General features: G+C 42.8%; 1 protein-coding gene across 10 annotated transcripts in view; it reads left to right on the top strand.

Moving 5' to 3' along the window:
- LOC311144065 (dedicator of cytokinesis protein 9-like) overlaps positions 1-21,053 on the top strand; it is a 127,332-nt gene that overhangs the window by 67,286 nt on the left and 38,993 nt on the right. For all 10 annotated transcript variants that reach the window (XM_084180017.1, XM_084180012.1, XM_084180016.1 and 7 more), the window contains exons 3-7: positions 6,685-6,774; positions 9,364-9,446; positions 10,287-10,356; positions 12,709-12,804; positions 13,097-13,231. In XM_084180017.1, coding sequence (XP_084036143.1) covers positions 6,685-6,774; positions 9,364-9,446; positions 10,287-10,356; positions 12,709-12,804; positions 13,097-13,231 — 474 coding nt within the window. The remainder of the gene's footprint in view (positions 1-6,684; positions 6,775-9,363; positions 9,447-10,286; positions 10,357-12,708; positions 12,805-13,096; positions 13,232-21,053) is intronic.

The raw sequence follows: 21,053 nt of genomic DNA, 5'->3' as shown, positions 1-21,053 counted from the left end.
CGCTCTTAACAGCGGCATGAAGGACGCTTTTATATCCGCAAAACCTGACCCATCCTCACTGTCTCACGATCCAACTGATATTTTATATAAGAGGGATTTTTTTATAGTTTTTTTTCTCTCATCTATTGAGAGATTATTTTGTTTCACAAGCATAATGGTTTTTACATCTTTCCTTAGAATATACACTACCGGTCAAAAAATTTTGAACACCTACTCATTCAAGGGTTTTTCTTTATTTTTACTATTTTCTACATTGTAGAATAATAGTGAAGACATCAAAACTATGAAATAACACATATGGAATCATGTTGTAACCCAAAAAGTGTTAAACAAATCAAAATATATTTTATATTTGAGATTCTTCAAATAGCCAGCCTTTGCCTAGATGACAGCTTTGCACACTCTTGGCATTCTCTCAACCAGCTTCATGAGGTAGTCACCTGGAATTCATTTCAGTTAAAAAGAAGGTGTGCCTTCTTAAAAGTTAATTTGTGGAATTTATTTCCTTCTTAATGTGTTTGAGCCAATCAGTTGTGTTGTGACAAGGTAGCCCCCCAAGGTAGCCCTATTTGGTAAAAGACCAAGTCCATATTATGGCAAGAACAGCTCAAATAAGCAAAAATACTTTACTTTAAGAAATGAAGGTCAGTCAATACGGAACATTTCAAGAACTTTGAAAGTTTCTTCAAGTGCAGTCACAAAAACCATGAAGCGCTATGATGAACTGGCTCTCATGAGGACCGCCACAGGAATGGAAGACCCAGTGTTACCTCTGCTGCAGAGGATAAGTTCATTAGAGTTACCAGCCTCAGATATTGCAGCCCAAATAAATGCTTCACAGAGTTCAAGTAACAGACACATCTCAACATCAACTGTTCAGAGGAGACTGCGTGAATCAGGCCTTCATGGTCGAATTGCTGCAAAGAAACCACTACTAAAGGACACCAATAATTAGAAGAGACTTGCTTGGGCCAAGAAACACGAGCAATGGACATTAGACCGGTGGAAATTTGTCCTTTGGTCTGGAGTCCAAACGTGAGATTTCTGGTTCCAACCGCCATGTCTTTGTGAGACGCAGTGTAGGTGAACGGATGATCTCTGCATGGATATTTTCCACCGTAAAGCATGGAGGAGGTGTTATGGTGTGGGGGTGCTTTGCTGGTGACACTGTCTGTGATTTATTTAGAATTCAAGGCACACTTAACCAGCATGGCTACCACAGCATTCTACAGCGATACGCCATCCCATCTGGTTTGCGCTTAGTGGGACTATCATTTGTTTTTCAACAGGACAATGACTCAACACACCTCCAGGCTGTGTAAGGGCTAATTTACCAAGAAGGAGAGTGATGGAGTGCTGCATCAGATGACCTGGCCTCCACAATCCCCCGACCTCAACCAAATTTAGATGGTTTGGGATGAGTTGGACCGCAGAGTGAAGGAAAAGCAGCCAACAAGTGCTCAGCATATGTGGGAACTCCTTCAAGACTGTTGGAAAAGCATTCCAGGTGAAGCTGGTTGAGAGAATGCCAAGGGTGTGCAAAGCTGTCATCAAGGCAAAGGGTGGCTATTTGAAGAATCTCAAATATAAAATATATTTTGATTTGTTTAACACTTTTGTTGGTTACTACATGATTCCATGTGTGTTATTTCATAGTTTTGATGTCTTCACTATTATTCTACAATGTAGAAAATTGTAAAAATAAAGAAAAACCCTTCAATGAGTAGGTGTTCTAAAACTTTTGACCGGTAGTGTATATGTTGGAGAATCAGCCATTTTAAAGAAGGGTTCGATTTCCTGGATGTATTCAGCGTGTTAACAGTTTTTTTTTTTGTCTCATCGCTGTATTGCCAGAAAATAAGAATATTCACTGGCACTTACTTACGGACTCGCAAGCTATTCCTCATTACATTTACAACATTACACTGCAATCGTGCCCTCGCTCTCTTTGAGAAAAGCTCCTGGCCTGTCTTTGCTATCGACCCACTGTACTGTAAAAAAATAAACTCTGTATTGCGTTTGCAAAAAGCTGGGAGGGAAAGGGAGCATTGTGGCTTGAGGGCTGGGCAGGGGGCGGAGGTGGCGGGGGCTAAGCCGGTTGGGTGTATGTGAAGGCCAGACAGCTGGAGCACTCAGCTCGATGACAGAGAGGAGGCCTTGACCAGCTGTGTCTGCTGTGCTCTCATGGCGCTCCAGTGTAACGCTCTGCTCTGGCCATGACATACGAGTCCTGCATACACTACAAGCGGTGCGTTGTGAGGGGAGTGACAGGTGATGATCCTGGAAGAAGAAGAAGAAAAAAATCTGAAGACTGAGCTCCACATCTGTTTAGGTCACATGACTCTCTGAGATCTTCTTTACGCAAGTGGTTTTATCCGGTTGTATGTCAAGACCTTTCGATTGTGGGTATTCAGTGTTCTAGGCAGAGAAGGGTGGTTTCTGGTGCTATTAAACTCCCGGACACTGATGACTGTGTAGTGATAGCAGCCTATAAATCCAGTCCAGACCCGGCAGAGCTCATCTGACCACACTGCTAGTCTGTGGGCTGTTTTCGGCTGGTGTGTAAATCATTTTGTTGGCAGACACTGCCTCAGCTCAGGAACCGCTGTCAGGTTTCTCATGCTGTCCTCTCTCTCCCCCCTCTGGATCCAATGCCTCTCATTGGAGGTTGTTATCAAATTATATCTCAGAGAGAACAGGGACTTAACTGTTTAGGAAAATAAATTGTGAGACGGTGTTTAAATTACCTCATCTGGATTTGATCAGACGGCGCTCGGCGTTAGGAGAGCCAAGCAGGTTTTGTCAACGTGTCTTCTTAGGGAGTTTGTCTGGGATTACTGGGAGAGGAAGGAAATGGGAAGGGAACCTCCCTCCCTGCTTTAACTTGAGATGTATGCTGGTCATAAAGCCTGCAGATCAGGAAGAGCTCTGAGCTGTCACTGGATTTACTCCCAGGAATGTCAAGGCACTATTCCTCCTCTTGCTATTTCTCCCTATTTGAACAATTTCAGCATGGCAGGGTGGTTTTAATAAAACTCTATGTATACCTTCAAGTTTCAGGATTCAATGAGTTGAAGTTGTGAGGGAAACGAGAGAGGGAGAATTCTAATGGTAACTTTTTGAGGAATAATATATATAAGTACAATTTGAATTGGCTACAATGGGAAGTCATAGTCACAAACCACATAGTTGGGTCACCTGCTACTGTCCTCCCTTCCATTGGCATACTGTTATGTTCAGCTCATAACTGTTTTCTTTCTCTTTCTGTCGTCTGGTGGTCAAAGCAAGAACGTAAAAAGTCTGGACAACCCCTCCCTCTCTCTCTCCCTCTCCAATTAATGTCACCTCTCCCGGCTCTTACTGACACCTACCCATGAGCCCCCTCTCTTTCCATTTACTGTAAGCAGCCCCCTCACTCATTGAGCACTGACCGACACCGGACATCCATAGACGCTGAGATTTGGTCAGTCCGCCCTGGATTTCAACATCCACAGACATCTGGACCGGCCTTAATTTGTCCCAAACATAGACGTCCATGATTGGTTCAGATTTGGTCCGGACCGGACCAAATCTGAACCTATCATAGAAGTCTATGTTTCACAAGGTTGGACTGTACAGTACATTACAGGATATTACAGTACAGTAGAGCACAGTCGAGTAAAGTAAAGAAAAGTTGAATATAGTTCAGTACAGTCCTGTACTGTGTAGAATAATACCCAAATATGCAAAGGAGGATATTGCATATTTCTACCTTTTGTACCTATTTAGGATACATCCCCATGAAGAGAATGACTTTCAGATCAGGGACCCATAATTAAATTCCGTTACCGCAATGCTGCTACCGGGTGTCAATCCACTTCACTTACTGTTCAATAACCCAAATAGATTTTTTCAAACTCAAGATGTCATGTCATAGCTGACACCCCATACTTTCTGCAGCCATCTTTGAATCTTAATTCGGAGCAGATATTTAACAGAGTATTTGGAAAACGTGGTCACACAAAAAACTGCGGGAGAGTTTACCTAAATTCTGTTACCAAACTTTGCATCTGCACAGTTATTCCAGTAAATGTGTTTTTGTAAAATGATCAGTGTAAATTGTTAAAAGTAGTCCTTGTGCATAGAGTTTGTAACAGCGTGTGGTTTGTTAAACTTTTAAATCAATGGTTTTTATTTGGCATACATTTTAAGTGAAAAGTCTGTGGAATTGCCCTGTATCTTATCTCCACTGTGCTCCATAGAGTTGTCACGATACCAGTATTGCAATATTACGATACCTGATTTTCCTTGGCAAAAAAAGAAAACACAAAAGCAGACTAAACTCTTTGGTCCTTTTAAAAACCTAGTGTATGTCAAATATTGTGTGCAATAGCTTGGAAAAGAGAAATGGGGTTCTGGGTGACAACACAAGGCTGTTTGTTTCCAAAATTAGCACTGTTTTCCTCAGGAAATAGACTCCGCTTCATGTTTTGTTTATCTCTGTGTATCGCGATAGTGGGATCGTGACAACCCTAGTGCTCCATAGAGACTCATATCCCCAGTGCTTCTTCTGGTCCACTTCATGACTCCCTCTGGCCTCTTCTGGCTTACAAGCCTGTTTGTTTCTGCTGCTTTGATTATGGAGAGATTGTCATCTCCCAGCAGGAAACCTGGGCTGGAGAGAGGAAGTGGAGGAGAGAACTCAGGTTCACAAATAGGACCTCTGCATTGTATTCCTGGAATGGAGCAGTGGGCTAGGCTGCGCTAAAACCAGGCAGTCTCAGAGAGAAGGCTATGCTCAGCGGTAGCCAACTCCTCACATCAACCAGAGTCACTGTATTGATTATCAATAAACCTCTACTGTAACAGCCACTGTAACGACAAGTTACCTATTCACCTCCAGTAATTCCCTTTGAAATGTCCTGACGGTAACCTGGAGCCCTGCTCCACTACTGCCATTAGGCTAGTTACCCGAATGGACCTCCAGGTTCTATAACCAAGCCTGTGGAGTGCATAATAATATCCCATTGATTCCCAAGGGAGTAATTTATGCCGAGAATTTGAGATAGAGCTTTTCTCTTTCTTTTTGTGGTGCTGTTCTTTATCAATGTACAATTATTAACCTTGGGGTGGTGAGGTTTGGTCTATAATTTGGAATTTCTATTCTCCATTCTTTGTTTGGGCATAGGGAGTAGAAAATGACGTCTGTACTAACCTGATTGGGCTTTTCATTTCACAGTCTGTGACTCAATTCAAGTTTAATTGGAGAGCTGCTTTGCTCTGCATGCTGGAAAAATCCTGGCTATGTGTCTGCTGAAGGCTAGAGATAATGACTTAAGCAGGCCTATTGGTTAAGATGCTCAGGAAAAGCTGCATGAACAGGAGATTTACTGCTGTGTTGAATTGCTTACCTTACTCCTGCCCCAATGCCCTGACCTTAAACTATGCTTTACTGTAAGTCAGGTACCACAGACACATTTCTGTCATGGTTCACCTTTGAACTGTGTCCAGTTTGGCTTTAAAATGATATGAGTTAAGTGGGGAAGGTTGAGGTTTGTTATTCTTCTCTGGTGTTTTTGCTGTAGTTTGTTTCTCTATCCCTCATGTGGGGTAACTGTAATCTGCTGTGTCCTCTAGTGTTTATTTTCTGTTTCCCTTACTTTAAAGATATAAAGTTGAAAGGTTTCTGCTAAAGGAATCACCATGGGGTAAAATGCTAGAGAAGATAGGATTACAAAACACTCTCTTGAATGTTTATTATCAAGGGGAATCTCCAATTAAGTGAGATATGTCAGACAGGTCTCGAAGGGGAGCTCAAAACTAGGTTACACTCGTAACTGGGATTAAAATGTCCTATTAAGAATGAAGAACAACAGAAGGGAGCTCCAATAATATTTGCCTTTCATAAATCTGCCTACATATCAACATTACTCCTATCTAAAATTAGTCCCAAATATAGAGTCATTCATTCATAAAATTGAATTGTATCGGTCTTAGTTAAAAACGGTATTTCTGAAAATAAAATAATACTGAATTAGTTTTGTGTAGTTTTAAGAGTGGGTTAACCCATTAGAGGCCTTGTGAATGGGAAATGAGGGTTGAATGTGTGGATAGATTTTCTGTGAGGTTTGACATAGGCTACTGAAAACACTGAGTTCCTAGTTATTCTAGTGGTATTGAGTTGATACTGTCGATAGATACCACTAGGGGTATGTATCTGTGGTGTATCACCCCCTCCCATCACTAAACAACCACCATAAGCCTGCAGAGTGAAGGACATGGCCATTTAAAGAGGGTGCATAAGGTAGGGGAGGTGTTGAGTGTCCAGCTCCTCAGGGAGGGAGCCCCATGGCCCAGCCTGGAGGTCAACAATGTAGAGTAGCCTCATCCTGACCCTGCCTCCCTCTCTGTCCTCCTGAAACCCCCACTGACCTGAGACTTTTCTCTAGCATGGAGTAATATTTGCAGGAGCGTTCAGTGAAATCATGTCCAGCTGAGACCACATACTGTAGTACTGAGAAAATAAGATGTTAGCAATCTGTGTTGTGTCATTCCCGAAGGATGTCTTGTATACTTTTATTTTCTTAATCTGTGGTGATTTATGGTTTTGAGTTCATTTTCAGAGCATCACTCATCCAGTCTCATAATCTAGTCAGACCCTGTACTTGATTTAATTAGCTAAATAAAACTGTTTTCCATCCACAGATTGCGACTCAGAGACGCCAAGGAAGAACTCTCTACCCCACAGTGCCTGAGAATGCCGAGAAGGAGGCGCAGAGTCTGTTTGTCCAAGAGGTAAGAACCCACTAGTGCAATAACCCTGCAGGAATGAACCTTTGTGCAGGGAGCGCAGTGGTTTTATTGACAGTTAGGTGTTGGCATTATGATGTGCCATTTACTTGCTAGTGTACCCTGCAGCCATATTAACAAGTTACAATAAATACAGACATTAGTGTCAGTCTTCAGCCAGCTCCTGACCTGGCATTTGATGTATATGGCAGCCTGCACAAGATCAATAGATATGGAAACACACTGGAGTGCACACACTTTAGTCTGATGATTTCCCCATTGTTTATAGAATGTGTCCAGCCAAACCGAACTTCCATTTCACCTAGCACATACTTTGTGACACAATGGTGTTTTATTGTTCAGTACAGGCAGGCGTAGGAATTATGGGCCGTTACTGGAAGCCATCCAGTCAATAGGAGTATTTTCATTCTCTTCAATAACATCTATTCAGGCCAGGAGACCAAAAAACTGATAAGTGGAATCCAGTTCCAAACTAAATGGATGGTTCTTCTCAGACTTCTGGTCTTCATCCTCTCAGAGCCCTGTTTACAGTAGTGCCTCCCTGTACCAAGCCTGGTAAATGCCTTCTGCAATGAAGTGGTGTTAAAATTGATCTTAAAATCCGATGTCAGGCTTACTGTACATTCTGTTCCCATACAGTACTTTATTTATAAATAAAGGTTAAATGAAAAATAACACAGTCTGACATTGACATGAACATCTTGCTTAAACACACCATCTCCCACACACAGTATACCTGAGCTACACAATGGTTTACTGTCATTGTGTCCTGTGTGGACAGTTGGACACTTAATGGACACTGCTCCCATTGTAACACTGCTCTGTAAACCAGAGGCAACCGGCTGCTGACCCCTCAGGTCATGGGTCACAGATTAGGGAGTCCTTTTGGTCAAGTGCAATATTACATCAGCAGGACAGCTGCAGAGTACAACCCTCTCTCTTTTCCATTCCTCTACTGATCAGATTGACTTTCCTCAGCTCAGGACTCCCCTGTCAGACCATTTCTACCAACTACACGCCTCTGTATAAATACCATTCTGGATGTTCATATCAATCTGGAAGTTTTAAGAGTGAACAGATGTGTCTCCCCCAGATTGAGAGATATAGAAGTATACTCCCTCCCAGTTTGTACTGAGTTGATCTAACATCTACTTGATGATCCTTTAAGTCTGGGGTGAAGTGTCATACTGTGTGGATGGGAGATGTGAAAGTATCCTTTGTGTGGGGCTGTAGAATTCCCCCTGAAGTGCCCAAACATAACTGCTGGGTCATAATTAGGATTTATGCCATACTGCTCTAATCATAAAATATTTCCTTTTCTAGTCGGTAGATTTGACTCTCCTGAAAACTGTAGGCTGATGAGAAAGTGCTCTGGAACTATTTTTCTTTAATTCCAGATCCTGTGTAAAGCTTTAATTTCCACCAACTATCTGCTCAAGATGAGCATTCCCTTTGATCCTTCTTCTTCCCCTTCCTTCCTTCAGATGTACTAATCTGATTGAATAGGGAGCAAAGGATTCCCAGAATAAGGGCTGTTTCAGAAAGCCACTGCATAAAAAAAAGGACTTCATATAGGACCCAAAACATGTTTTACGGAGTTACAGTTCCTTCAGAATGTATTCATACCCCACATTTTGTTGTTACAGCCTGAATTCAAAACAGATTAAATTGATTTTATTTCTCACCCATCTAAACACAATACCCTATGTACAGGCTTCCTTCTTTTCACTCTGTCAATTAGGTTAGTATTGTGGAGTAACTACAATGTTGTTGATCCATCCTCAGTTTTCTAGTATCAAAGCCATTAAACTCTGTAACTGTTTTAAAGTCACCATTGGCCTCATGGTGAAATCCTTGAGCGGTTTCTTTCCTCTCCAGCAACTGAGTTAGGAATAAATAATGTATCTTTGTAGTGACTGGGTGTATTGATACACCATCCAAAGTGTAATTAATAACTTAACAATGCTCAAAGGGATATTCAATGTCTGCTTTATTTTTTTACCCACCTACCAATAGGTGCACTTCTTTGCGAGGCATTGGAAAATCTCCCTGGTCTTTGTGGTTGAATCTGTGTTTGAAATTCGCTGCTCGACTGAGGGACCTTACAGAAAATGTAATGCGTTGGGTACAGAGATGAAGTAGTCATTCAAAAATAATTTAAAACACTATTATTGCACACGGAGTGAGTCCATGCAACTTATTATGTGACTTGTTAAGCACATTTTTAACTGAACTTTAGGCTTGCAATAATAAAGGGGTTGAATACTTATTGACTCAAGACATTTCAGTTTTTCATTTGTAAAAAATTCAAAACAAAACATAATTCCACTTTGACATTATGGGGTATTGTGTGTAGGCCTGTGACAAAAAAAATCAATTCAGTCTGTAACACAACAAAATGTGGAAAAAGTCAACGGGTGTGAATACATTTTGAAGGCACTGTAGCTATCTGAAGACAGGTTATTGGCTAACACTGATTGGTTGTTGTGCTTGTTTCCTGTTTCTTTAGACTAAACATTGAAACTGTCTTGGATTACACTTGTAAACCATTGATTGTCTTTCTTTTTATTTCAGTGCATCAAGACCTACAACTCTGACTGGCATGTTGTTAATTACAAGTATGAGGACTACTCCGGGGACTTTCGACAGCTTCCAAAGTAATCCTTTTGCTCAGTCAGTATGGTGTCTTGACAGACAGTACAATGTTATGTCATGTGTAACCAAGTTGTGACTTCCTCCTGGCCAAGTTAGAACAGCTACCCTCTTTGTGCAGAGATTTCACACTAAGGTGCATGCACACCAGTGGAGGCTGGTGGGAGGAGCTATAGGAGGACGGGCTCATTGTAATTGGTGGAATGGAATAAATGGAACGGTATGAAACACGTCAAATGTATGGAAACCATATGTTTGACTCAGTTCCATTTATTCCATTACAATGAGCCAGTCCTCTTATAGCGCCTCCCACCAGCTTCCACTGACGCACACACCCGTGTCAGTGTCATGCTGTCGGTAATCTTCAGTCAGCCTTAGTTGCTGATTGTTCAGTATATTTTGGCATGGATACTTTACAAGGAAATGCAGGTTTTACGATTTAACCCACATTAACAATAGAGACTTCCTCAAGCCACGCTTGGGTTATTCCCGAAGATGTGCGGATTTAGTCAGGTTGGAAACCACCCCCGGTTCTGAGAGTGTCATCAATTCCACCATCTGCCCTGAGGGCTATGGTTTCCAGTGTCATTGTGGTGGAATTTACACATAAAACAAAGCTGCCCCGACCTTGAGACTTGCCATTGATGTCAACAGACCTTTAGTCAGCATTCAGTGTCCTGGGAGGGAAATATAAATGTTTTCCTGGGTTGAATTAATTCAGGCTTCCTATGTAAGTGGGACATGCTCATTACATTTGGTTTCATTTCTTAGATCAATGAATGACCTCTCATAGATGAGATAAAATAATACTTGATTCACTTTATTCACATCCTTGTGTTTTACAGCAAAGTGTCCAGACCAGACAAACTGGCTGTCCATGTTTTTGAGGTGGATGAAGATGTCGATAAAGATGAAGTAAGTGAATGTTCTAGCTACAGTGCTGTGGAAGGTTACAAATAACAAACAATTTACGTAAGCCGCTTATTCATTCGACCCTCAACCTTACCCACCTGCTCCATGTACAAATCATCTCAATACCGTTCTCTCTTTCTATGACTTTACTGTAAATACCTCAGAGGCACTGAACAAATAATCCTCCATACAGACAGACAAACGAGGTTTCCATGCTCTACTTACACAGTCCAGCAGCTTTTACACTGCCAGAATGGCCACGGTATCTGATGTCTTTTCGCCTAGAAACCAGTCTTTCCTAGAACACACCACCTGAGTCTCACAAGCACCAGATCTTTTTAAGTGATTTGATTCAGATTAGGAACTGATTTGGCTGTCCTGTTCCAATCCCAGTTGTGAAATGTCTCCGGCATGAGATGAAAGCATCATTGTGTCTAAATAGCACATTTTAATGTTAAGTATAAAGTGCAATTTGGTTAGCTGGCCGCCTCTCAAATGGTCTCAGGTTCTTCTCTGCTCTACTTCATGTGTTCATGGCCCCAGACTCCTCACAGCCCATGGGTTTGGCTCTCTTTGTTGTGAGCTAATTTATAAAATTTTGCGACTGCCTGATTATACAACTGTGAAACCTTTGGTCTTTGAACCATAGAGATGTCTGTTTCTGTGCTGTGAACAGTCTAAATTAGTCTTTGTTGGCCTTGGAATAGCTTGTGCTAGTCAGTGCACACAAGGGAGGCTATGGGGTCACCTGTGTTCAAACCAACCCTGAAGGGAGGCTTGATCACTGATGCCTGTAGAACCCTCAGAGGGACGGTGCTCTGCAGAGCATGACCTGAGGCAGTCTCAGGCTGTTGATGACACTGATGTTCTATGTTGACATTTGCATATATCACATACTGTTCGTTATGTCTTCTTTATGTCATGTCATACAATGCCCCCTACAGGAACTTCATAGCAAAGGTATTTAGAGCAAATGTATAGGGATTCGAGTGACCTCGCTCACTTAACTGTGATGTAGGCAAATGGATTCTTGAGCCGAGAGACTAGCCCAGGTCACCAGAGGTCAGTGCCTGACCAGTGAACCTTTCAGTGAACATTAGATCTGACAGGGGAGGGGCATTCCTTTCATCAGATAGACTGCCTGATGACAAGACCCCTCCCAGCTCACCCTTTCCCTCACCTCCCACACAGCTGTGTAAGAATGCTCCCCGGCCCAGCAGCCAAGAGCGTCCTAGCTACATACCCCTCACCTCAGTTTGTCGCACGCAGGGAAGTAGGTCTGCACCGAGCAGATGATAGCTAAGGAAGTGAGCCATTTCTCCTGAAATCCCCAAAGTCTGTTCATGTTTTTAAAGACAATAGCATTACCACAGGCTGGGGCTACATGACCAAAGTTAAAATGTTTATGGTCATATGTGTAATTGATTATGAAATTATTATGCACTGTGTTGCAGTTTAGCTAATCTGGTTGGTTTGGGTGTTGCCAGGCAACATTTACAGAGCTTAGGGGTTCACTGAAAACGAACACAAGTCATTTGTCGGCTTCTCTAGGGACTGGCGTATTCTGGTCAGAGGATGATGAGTGGAAGCAGGCCCTGAACGTTTCCAGACCCTCCTCAGATGAGTCTACGATATGCTGGAAATATTCTGCTCGCTGCCAACACTTTTAAAGCAATTTTATTGGACGAGAGAGGGAATAGGAATCATGTCATACAGTCATCTTGAAAACCCATTAATTATATCTAAAATCATCTGGAACAATGGCTTTTACCACTGTAGTCTGTCAAAGAGGAGGCTTAAACACTCTGGACATGTGTTCTGATCGTGAGGACCTGATGGAGACCATGCCAAGGGTAAAATGCTGGTGCAGCAGCTCCTCTTCCCTCACTACTCCCCTAATTGATTTATTTACACATCATTACACCTCTGGAAGTCTCCATGGAATAGAGATGGTAGCCATGTGTCTAGTCATACTTGTTTGGTGCCAATGGTTTAGCTGGTTTTATGGTACCTGAGAACTGGGATGATATGGTCATGCCTCCGTGAAGAAGCCATTGAGAGGGGTTGTTTATTTGTGTTCATAGTGGTGGTTTATTGTATGGCTGGCTGCTTGTTTGGAGTCAGATAGACCTACATTCAACTTAGGTTTCTCTCATCTCATCCTCCATGTCTCCTATACTGTTTTGTAACATTATCTCAACCACAGGATCAAGGGCCTCTCTTGAAATGCACAGTTTGGTAATGTTTTGGCAGAGAGTGGGCAGAGTGATGTTTTGATGTGGTACAGTGTGTGTTTTTGTGTATGTGTGTATATAGTCTTGAGTTTGTCTGATCCCATGCCCATGTCTCTTCCAGGACACAGCCTCTCTAGGTTCCCAGAAAGGAGGGATCACCAAGCATGGCTGGCTGTACAAAGGCAACATGAACAGTGCCATCAGTGTCACCATGAGGGTGAGTGATCCTAATGACGATGATGACACTAGCTATCTTTATTAGGAATGATTATTACACAATGTGCCAGATGTGCAGTGATGATGAATAGTCAGTGCTCGTGTCTCCAGTGACAGAAGGATGTAGCCTGGTTTTCATTAATACCATTTATCAGAAAAACTGATAGTTGTTTTGCAATATTAGAGTGTTGACTTCCTCCAAACCATGCTGCTGCAATTATCCATGCCAAAACCGTGCCTCTTGTTCTCTAATAATATAAATTAGATTTGTATTGTTCTACTCTACTTTCTAGTCTTTCAAGAGGAGGTATTTCCATCTAACCCAGCTGGGTGATGGCTCTTACAACCTGAACTTCTACAAGGATGAGAAGATCTCCAAAGAACCCAAAGGAACCATCTTCCTGGACTCCTGTATGGGAGTTGTTCAGGTAATATAGTAAACTCTGTGTCTGGGATTGTGCTTTGATTACAACACCACACTAACATTATATTGGATAGATCATCCAGCCAGACATACTTCCCTTCCAAAGCTTTTACTTCCTCAAATATATTTATTTACCCATGTAAAATGTTATATGATCAGTTAAACTCGGCACAAGTTAAAGCTAGCAACAGGGGATTCATGAGGAAATGTTTCTGTCTGTATCACTGCTGGGACCCTTCTCCAATCCCCATTGCAATGGGCTAAAACCTGAGCTCACTCTTCCGCTCCCTCACTCCCTCATTCTACAAGGTCATCATTTACTGCTGACTCTCAGCTGCTGAAACAAGGTGAATGCAGATGTCATACTACCATGCACTTTGCAGCAGGCTAGCAATCAATACCACATGCTATAGCTAACAGGCGCACATCTCCCAGTCCCAAGATGGGCTGGAAGCATTATCGGTCTTCTCCACACAAATGGATGGAAAGGTCCTGCTTTTACCTACCAAGCATTCAGCTGACATTAATCAGATACACTATACATACTAAAGTATATGGACACCACTTCAAATTAGCTATTTCAGCCACACCCTTTGCTGACAGGTGTATAAAATCGAGCAAACAGCCATGCAATCTCCATAGACAAACATTGGCAGTAGAATGGCCTTACTGAAGAGCTCAGTGACTTTCAACATGGCACCGTCATAGGATGCCACCTTTTCAAGTAGGTTTGTGAAATTTCTGCCCTGCTAAAGCTGCCCCTGTCAGCTGTAAGTGCTGTTATTGTGAAGTGGAAACGTCTAGGAGCAACAACGTCTTACAGGCCACACAAGCTTACAGAACGGGATTGCCGAGTGCTGAAGCACGTAGAAATCGTCTGTCCTCGGTTGCAACACTAACTACCGAGTTCAGAACCGCCTCTGGAAGCAACGTCCGCACAAGAACTGTTCATCGGGAGCTTCATGGCCGAGCAGCCGCACACAAGCCTAAGATCACCATGCGCAATGCCAAGCGTCGGCTGTAGTGGTGTAAAGCTTGCCGCCATTGGACTCTGGAGCAGTGAAACGCGTTCTCTGGAGTGATGAATCACGCTTCACCATCTGGCAGACCAACGGATGAATCTGGGTTTGGCGGATGCCAGAAGAACACTACCTGCCCCAATGCATAGTGCCAACTGTAAAGTTTGATTGAGGAGTAATGGTCTGGGGCTGTTTTTCATGGTTCGGGCTAGGCCCCTTAGCTCCAGTGAAGGGAAATCTTAATGCTACAGCATACAATGACATTCTAGATGATTCTGTGCTTCCAACTTTGTGGCAACAGTTTGGGAAGGCCCTTTCCTGTTTCAGCATGACAATGCTCCCGTGCACAAAGCGAGGGCCATACAGAAATGATTTGTCGAAATCGGTGTGGAAGAACTTGACTGGCCTGGACAGACCCTTGACCTCAACCCCATCCAACACCTTTGGGATGAATTGGAACGCCGACTGCGAGCCAGGTCTAATCGCCCAAATTCAGTGCCCGACCTCACTAATGCTCTTGTAGCTGAATGGAAGCAAGTCCCTGCAGCAATGTTCCAACATCTAGTGGAAAGCCTTCCCAGAAGTGTGGAGGCTGTTATAGCAGCAAAGCGGGGACAAACTCCATATTAATACCCATGATTTTGGAATGAGATATTCGACGAGCAGGTGTCCACATACTTTTGGTCATGTAGTGTATCAGAGAGGAGTGGAGAACTTGGCTGGGGCCTCCTGCCCTACAAAAGGGGCTTTTATTGGGCCAGAGGAGAGGGAGGGTCCCCTGAGAGGGTGGGAGTGGAGGTGAGTGAGTGGGTGGGCGGATGTGTGTGTGTGTGTGTGTACTTGGTCTGAAGGGGAGCGGGAGGTGGGGAGGTCACTTGAGCATATGTGCTGTGCCTGCCTCCCATGTTCTATCATTGCCCCCCACACACACACTGCACACACACACACACTGCCTCAGCCCTCTGACACACACTAAAGGGGCCACTAAGATAATAATCCACCTGGGTTCTGTTCAGTTGGAGTGGAAAAGTAGCAGATTCCCTGTTTCATGTCTCCACAGAAAGGGAGGGATGTTTCCGCCTGTGATCGTGGCTCTAATATTGTACCACTTTGTCATCTTTATGTTTGCAAAAGATTGATTTGATATTAACTTTTGTAACCTCTCAGTTATGGTTCCCTGCCATTGGCAACAGTTTATATTCAGACCCCTGACAATCTGACTCCTTAATATTCCTCTCAACATAGACTGTAGGTATATATACTTTTATTATTATACATTTAGTTACAATGTGAAAGACTTTCAACTTTTACACAGTATGTAGATTGTGGTCTTCATCGACCATCTAAGGCTTTGGATGTGCAGATGGTATGTCTATGGCGTGTGCTCCACAACTGCACTCGAATCGCAATAAAGGTTGATCAAAATATTGCTTTAAGAAATATATATATATGGCAACCTTTACTATATAGAGTGCTTTGCAAAAGTATTCAGACTCCTTGGATTTCTTCACATTTTATTGTGTTCCAAAGTGGGATTAAAGTTGATTTAATTGTAATTTTTTGTCAACAATCTACACACAATACCCTGTAATGTCAAAGTGGAAGAAAACATATATTTTATTTTTAACGATTAATACAAAATAAATAACTAAAATATTGTAGTTGCATAAGTATTCAACTCCTTGAGTCAATACATGTTAGAAACACCTTTGGCATCAATTACAGCTGTGAGACTTATTGGGTAAGTCTATAAGAGCTTTGCACACCTGGATTGTGCAAAATGTGCACATTATTCTTTTCAAAATTCTTCAAGCTCTGTCAAGATATTGGGGATCATGGCTAGACAGCAATTTTCAACTCTTGCCATAGATTTTCAAAACTAACTCAGCCACTCAGGAATATTTACTGTTCTTGGTAATCAACTCCATTGTAGATTTGGCCTTGTGTTGTGGGTTATTGCTGAAAGGTGAACTCCTCTCCCAGTCTCTGGTGTAAAGCAGACTAAAGCAGGTTTTCCTCTAGGATTTTGCCTGTGCTTAGCTCCATTCCATTTCTTTTTTTATCATGAAAACCTCCTAGTCCTTAACAATTATGTCCATACCCATAACATGATGCAGCCACCACTATGCTTCATAATATGGAGAGTGGGACTCAGTAATGTGTTGTGTTGGATTTGCCCCAAACATAACCATGCCACATTTTTTGCAGTATTACTATAGTGCCTTGTTGCAAACAGGATGCATGTTTTGGAATATTTTTTATTCTGTACAGGCTTCCTTCTTTTCACTTTGGCAATTAGGTTAGTATTGTGGGGTAACTACAATTTTGTTTATCCATCCTCAGTTTTCTCCTATCACAGCCATTAAACTTTGAAACTGTTTTAAAGTCACCATTGGCCTCATGGTGAAATCCCTGAGCGGTTTCCTTCCTCTCCGGCATCTGAGAGGAAGGACACCTGTATCTTTGTAGTGACTGGGTGTATTGATACACCATTCAAAGTGTAATTAATAACTTCACCATGCTCAAAGGGAAATTAAATATTTGTTTACCCATCTACCAATAGGTACCCTTCTTTGCGAGACATTAGAAAACCTCCCTGGTCTTTGTGGTTGAATCTGTGTTTGAAATTCACTGCTTGACTGAGGGAAAATACAGCTAATTGTACAGTTGAAGTCGGAAGTTTACATACACCTTAGCCAAATACATTTAAACTCAGTTTTTCACAATTCCTGATATTTAATCCTAGTACAAATTCCCTGTCTTAGGCCAGTTAGAATCACCACTTTATTTTAAGAATGTGAAATGTCAGAATAATACTAGAGATAATTATTTATTTCAGCTTTTATTTATTTCATCACATTCCCAGTGGGTCAGAAGTTTACATACACTCAATTAGTATTTGGTACCATTGCCTTTAAATTGTTTAACTTGGGTCAAACATTTCGGGTAGCCTTCCACAAGCTTCCCACAATAAGTTGGGTGAATTTCGGCCCATTTCTCCTGACAGAGCTGGTGTAACTGAGTCAGGTTTCTAGGCCTCCTTGCTCGCGCACGCTTTTTCAGTTCTGCCCACACATTTTCTATAGGATTGAGGTCAGGGCTTTGTGATGGCCACTTTGCCACAACTTTGGAAGTATGCTTGGGGTCATTGTCCATTTGGAAGACCCATTTGCGACCAAGCTTTAACTTCCTGACTGATGTCTTGAGATGTTGCTTCAATATATCCACATAATTTTCCTTCCTCATGAGTCCCTCCTGCAGCAAAGCACCACCACAGCATGATACTGCCACCCCCGTGCTTCACGGTTGGGATGGTGTTCTTCGGCTTGCAAGCTGCCCCCTTTTTCCTCCAAACATAACGATGGTCATTATGGCCAAACAGTTCAATTTTTTTTCTCATCAGACCAGAAGACATTTCTCCAAAAAGTACGATCTTTGTCCCCATGTGCAGTTGCAAACCGTAGTCTGGCTTTCTTATGGCGGTTTTGGAGCAGTGGCTTCTTCCTTGCTGAGTGGCCTTTCAGGTTATGTCGATTATAGGACTCGTTTTACTGTGGATATAAGGTCCTTTGCTGTTGTTCTGGGATTGATTTGCACTTTTCGCACCAAAGTACGTTCATCTCTAGGAGACAGAACGTGGTCCCATGGTGTTTATACTTGCATACTATTGTTTGTACAGATGAACGTGGTACCTTCAGGCATTTGGAAATTGCTCCCAAGGATGAACCAGACTTGTGGAGGTCTACACATTTTTTTCTGAGGTCTTGGCTGATTTATTTTGATTTTCCCATGATCTCAAGCAAAGAGGCACTGAGTTTGAAGGTAGGCCTTGACTCCTTAACTAATTTAGGCTTGCCTAAACAAAGGGGTTTAATTCTTATGCGATGACTATATTTTAGTCCCCTGTAGCTCAGTTGGTAGAGCATGGCGCTTTCAACGCCAGGGTTGTGGTTTCGTTTCCCACGGGGGGCCAGTATGAAAATGTATGCACTCAACTGTAAATCGCTCTGGATAAGAGCGTCTGCTAAATGACTAAAATGTAAATGTAGTCAGGATTATTATTTATTTTTTGTCTTAGAATTTTTCTTACACTTTGACATTAGAGTATTTTGTGTAGATTGTTGACAAAAATTACAATTAAATCCATTTTAATCCCATTTTACACTACCCACCACTGTGACCTGTACGCTCTTGTTGGCTGGTCCTCACTACATGTTCGCCGTCAAACCCACTGGCTCCAGGCCATCTATAAATCACTGCTAGGCAAATCCCTGCCTTATCTTAGCTCATTGGTCACCATAGCAACACCCACCCGTAGTATGCGCTCCAGCAGGTATATCTCACTGGTCATCCCCAAAGCCAACACCTCCTTTGGCCGCCATTCCTTCCAGTTCTCTGCTGCCAATGACTGGAACGAATTGCAAAAATCTCTGAAGCTGGAGACTCATCTCCCTCACTAACTTTAAGCATCAGTTGTCAGAGCACCTTACCGATCACTGCACCTGTGCACAGCCCATCTGAAATTAGCCCACCCAACTACCTCATCCCTATATTGTTATTTATTTTGCTAATTTGCACATAATCTCTTGCACATCTATCATTCCAGTGTTAATACTAATTGTAATTATTTTGCACTATAGCCTATTTATTGCCTTACCTCCATAACTTGCTACATTTGCACACACTGTATATACACTGCTCAAAAAAATAAAGGGAACACTTAAACAACACAATGTAACTCCAAGTCAATCACACTTCTGTGAAATCAAACTGTCCACTTAGGAAGCAACACTGATTGACAATAAATTTCACATGCTGTTGTGCAAATGGAATAGACAACAGGTGGAATTTATAGGCAATTAGCAAGACACCCCCAATAAAGGACTGGTTTTGCAGGTGGTGACCGCAGACCACTTCTCAGTTCCTATGCTTCCTGGCTGATGTTTTGGTCACTTTTGAATGCTGGCGGTGCTTTCACTCTAGTGGTAGCATGAGACGGAGTCTACAACCCACACAAGTGGCTCAGGTAGTGCAGCTCATCCAGGATGGCACATCAATGCGAGCTGTGGCAAGAAGATTTGCTGTGTCTGTCAGCGTAGTGTCCAGAGCATGGAGGCGCTACCAGGAGACAGGCCAGTACATCAGGAGACGTGGAGGAGGCTGTAGGAGGGCAACAACCCAGCAGCAGGACTGCTACCTCCGCCTTTGTGCAAGGAGGAGCAGGAGGAGCACTGCCAGAGCCCTGCAAAATGACCTCCAGCAGGCCACAAATGTGCATGTGTCTGCTCAAACGGTCAGAAACAGACTCCATGAGGGTGGTATGAGGGCCCGATGTCCACAGGTGGGGGTTGTGCTAACAGCCCAACACCGTGCAGGACGTTTGGCATTTGCCAGAGAACACCAAGATTGGCAAATTCGCCACTGGCGCCCTGTGCTCTTCACAGATGAAAGCAGGTTCACACTGAGCACATGTGACAGACGTGACAGAGTCTGGAGACGCCGTGGAGAACGTTCTGCTGCCTGCAACATCCTCCAGCATGACCGGTTTGGCGGTGGGTCAGTCATGGTGTGGGGTGGCATTTCTTTGGGGGGCCGCACAGCCCTCCATGTGCTCGCCAGAGGTAGCCTGACTGCCATTAGGTACCGAGATGAGATCCTCAGACCCCTTGTGAGACCATATGCTGGTGCGGTTGGCCCTGGGTTCCTCCTAATGCAAGACAATGCTAGACCTCATGTGGCTGGAGTGTGTCAGCAGTTCCTGCAAGAGGAAGGCATTGATGCTATGGACTGGCCCACCCGTTCCCCAGACCTGAATCCAATTGAGCACATCTGGGATATCATGTCTCGCTCCATCCACCAACGTCACGTTGCACCACAGACTGTCCAGGAGTTGGCGGATGCTTTAGTCCAGGTCTGGGAGGAGATCCCTCAAGAGACCATCCGCCACCTCATCAGGAGCATGCCCAGGCGTTGTAGGGAGGTCATACAGGCACGTGGAGGCCACACACACTACTGAGCCTCATTTTGACTTGTTTTAAGGACAGTACATCAAAGTTGGATCAGCCTGTAGTGTGGTTTTCCACTTTAATTCTGAGGGTGACTCCAAATCCAGACCTCCATGGGTTGATAAATTTGATTTCCATTGATAATTGTTGTGTGATTTTGTTGTCAGCACATTCAACTATGTAAAGAAAAAAGTATTTCATAAGATTATTTCATTCATTCAGATCTAGGATGTGTTATTTTAGTGTTCCTTTTATTTTTTTGAGCAGTGTATATTTTCTGTTGTATTTTTTTGACTTTGTTTTTTTTACCCCATATGTAACTCTGTGTTGTTGTTTTTATCGCACTGCTTTGCTTTATCTTGGCCAGGTTGTAAATTAGAACTTGTTCTCAACTGGCTTACCTGGTTAAATAAAGGTTAAATAAAAAAAAATGTAACATTGTAACACAATAAAATGTGATGAAATCCAAGGGGTCTGAATACTTTTGCAAGGCACTGTATTAGTTTGTTGTGAAGAGCTCATCAGCCGATGGCGGGTCAAGCTAGCTAACTTTAGCCAACCAGATCTGTGCCTCCACAAAGTAAACAAAGATGGCGGTGCCTCTTCCTCCATAAAAAATCAGGTTAATAGTTTGGTACATTTTGTTTCCTGTCAGTTGTGTATGTATGCTATCCCCTCCACTCTGGACAGGTCTGTGTTTCATTTTGCTGAGGTTTGGCATTATATGGGCAAGATAATGTTCCTAATTGTAAACCACAACAACTGGTCTTGGGATCTGCTCTTGATTAACTCAGCAATTATT

The sequence above is a fragment of the Coregonus lavaretus genome (assembly GCF_964263955.1).
Source record: "Coregonus lavaretus genome assembly, chromosome: 16".
NCBI classification, from domain to species: Eukaryota; Metazoa; Chordata; class Actinopteri; order Salmoniformes; family Salmonidae; genus Coregonus; species Coregonus lavaretus.
This window is presented reverse-complemented; position numbering and strand designations above follow the sequence as displayed.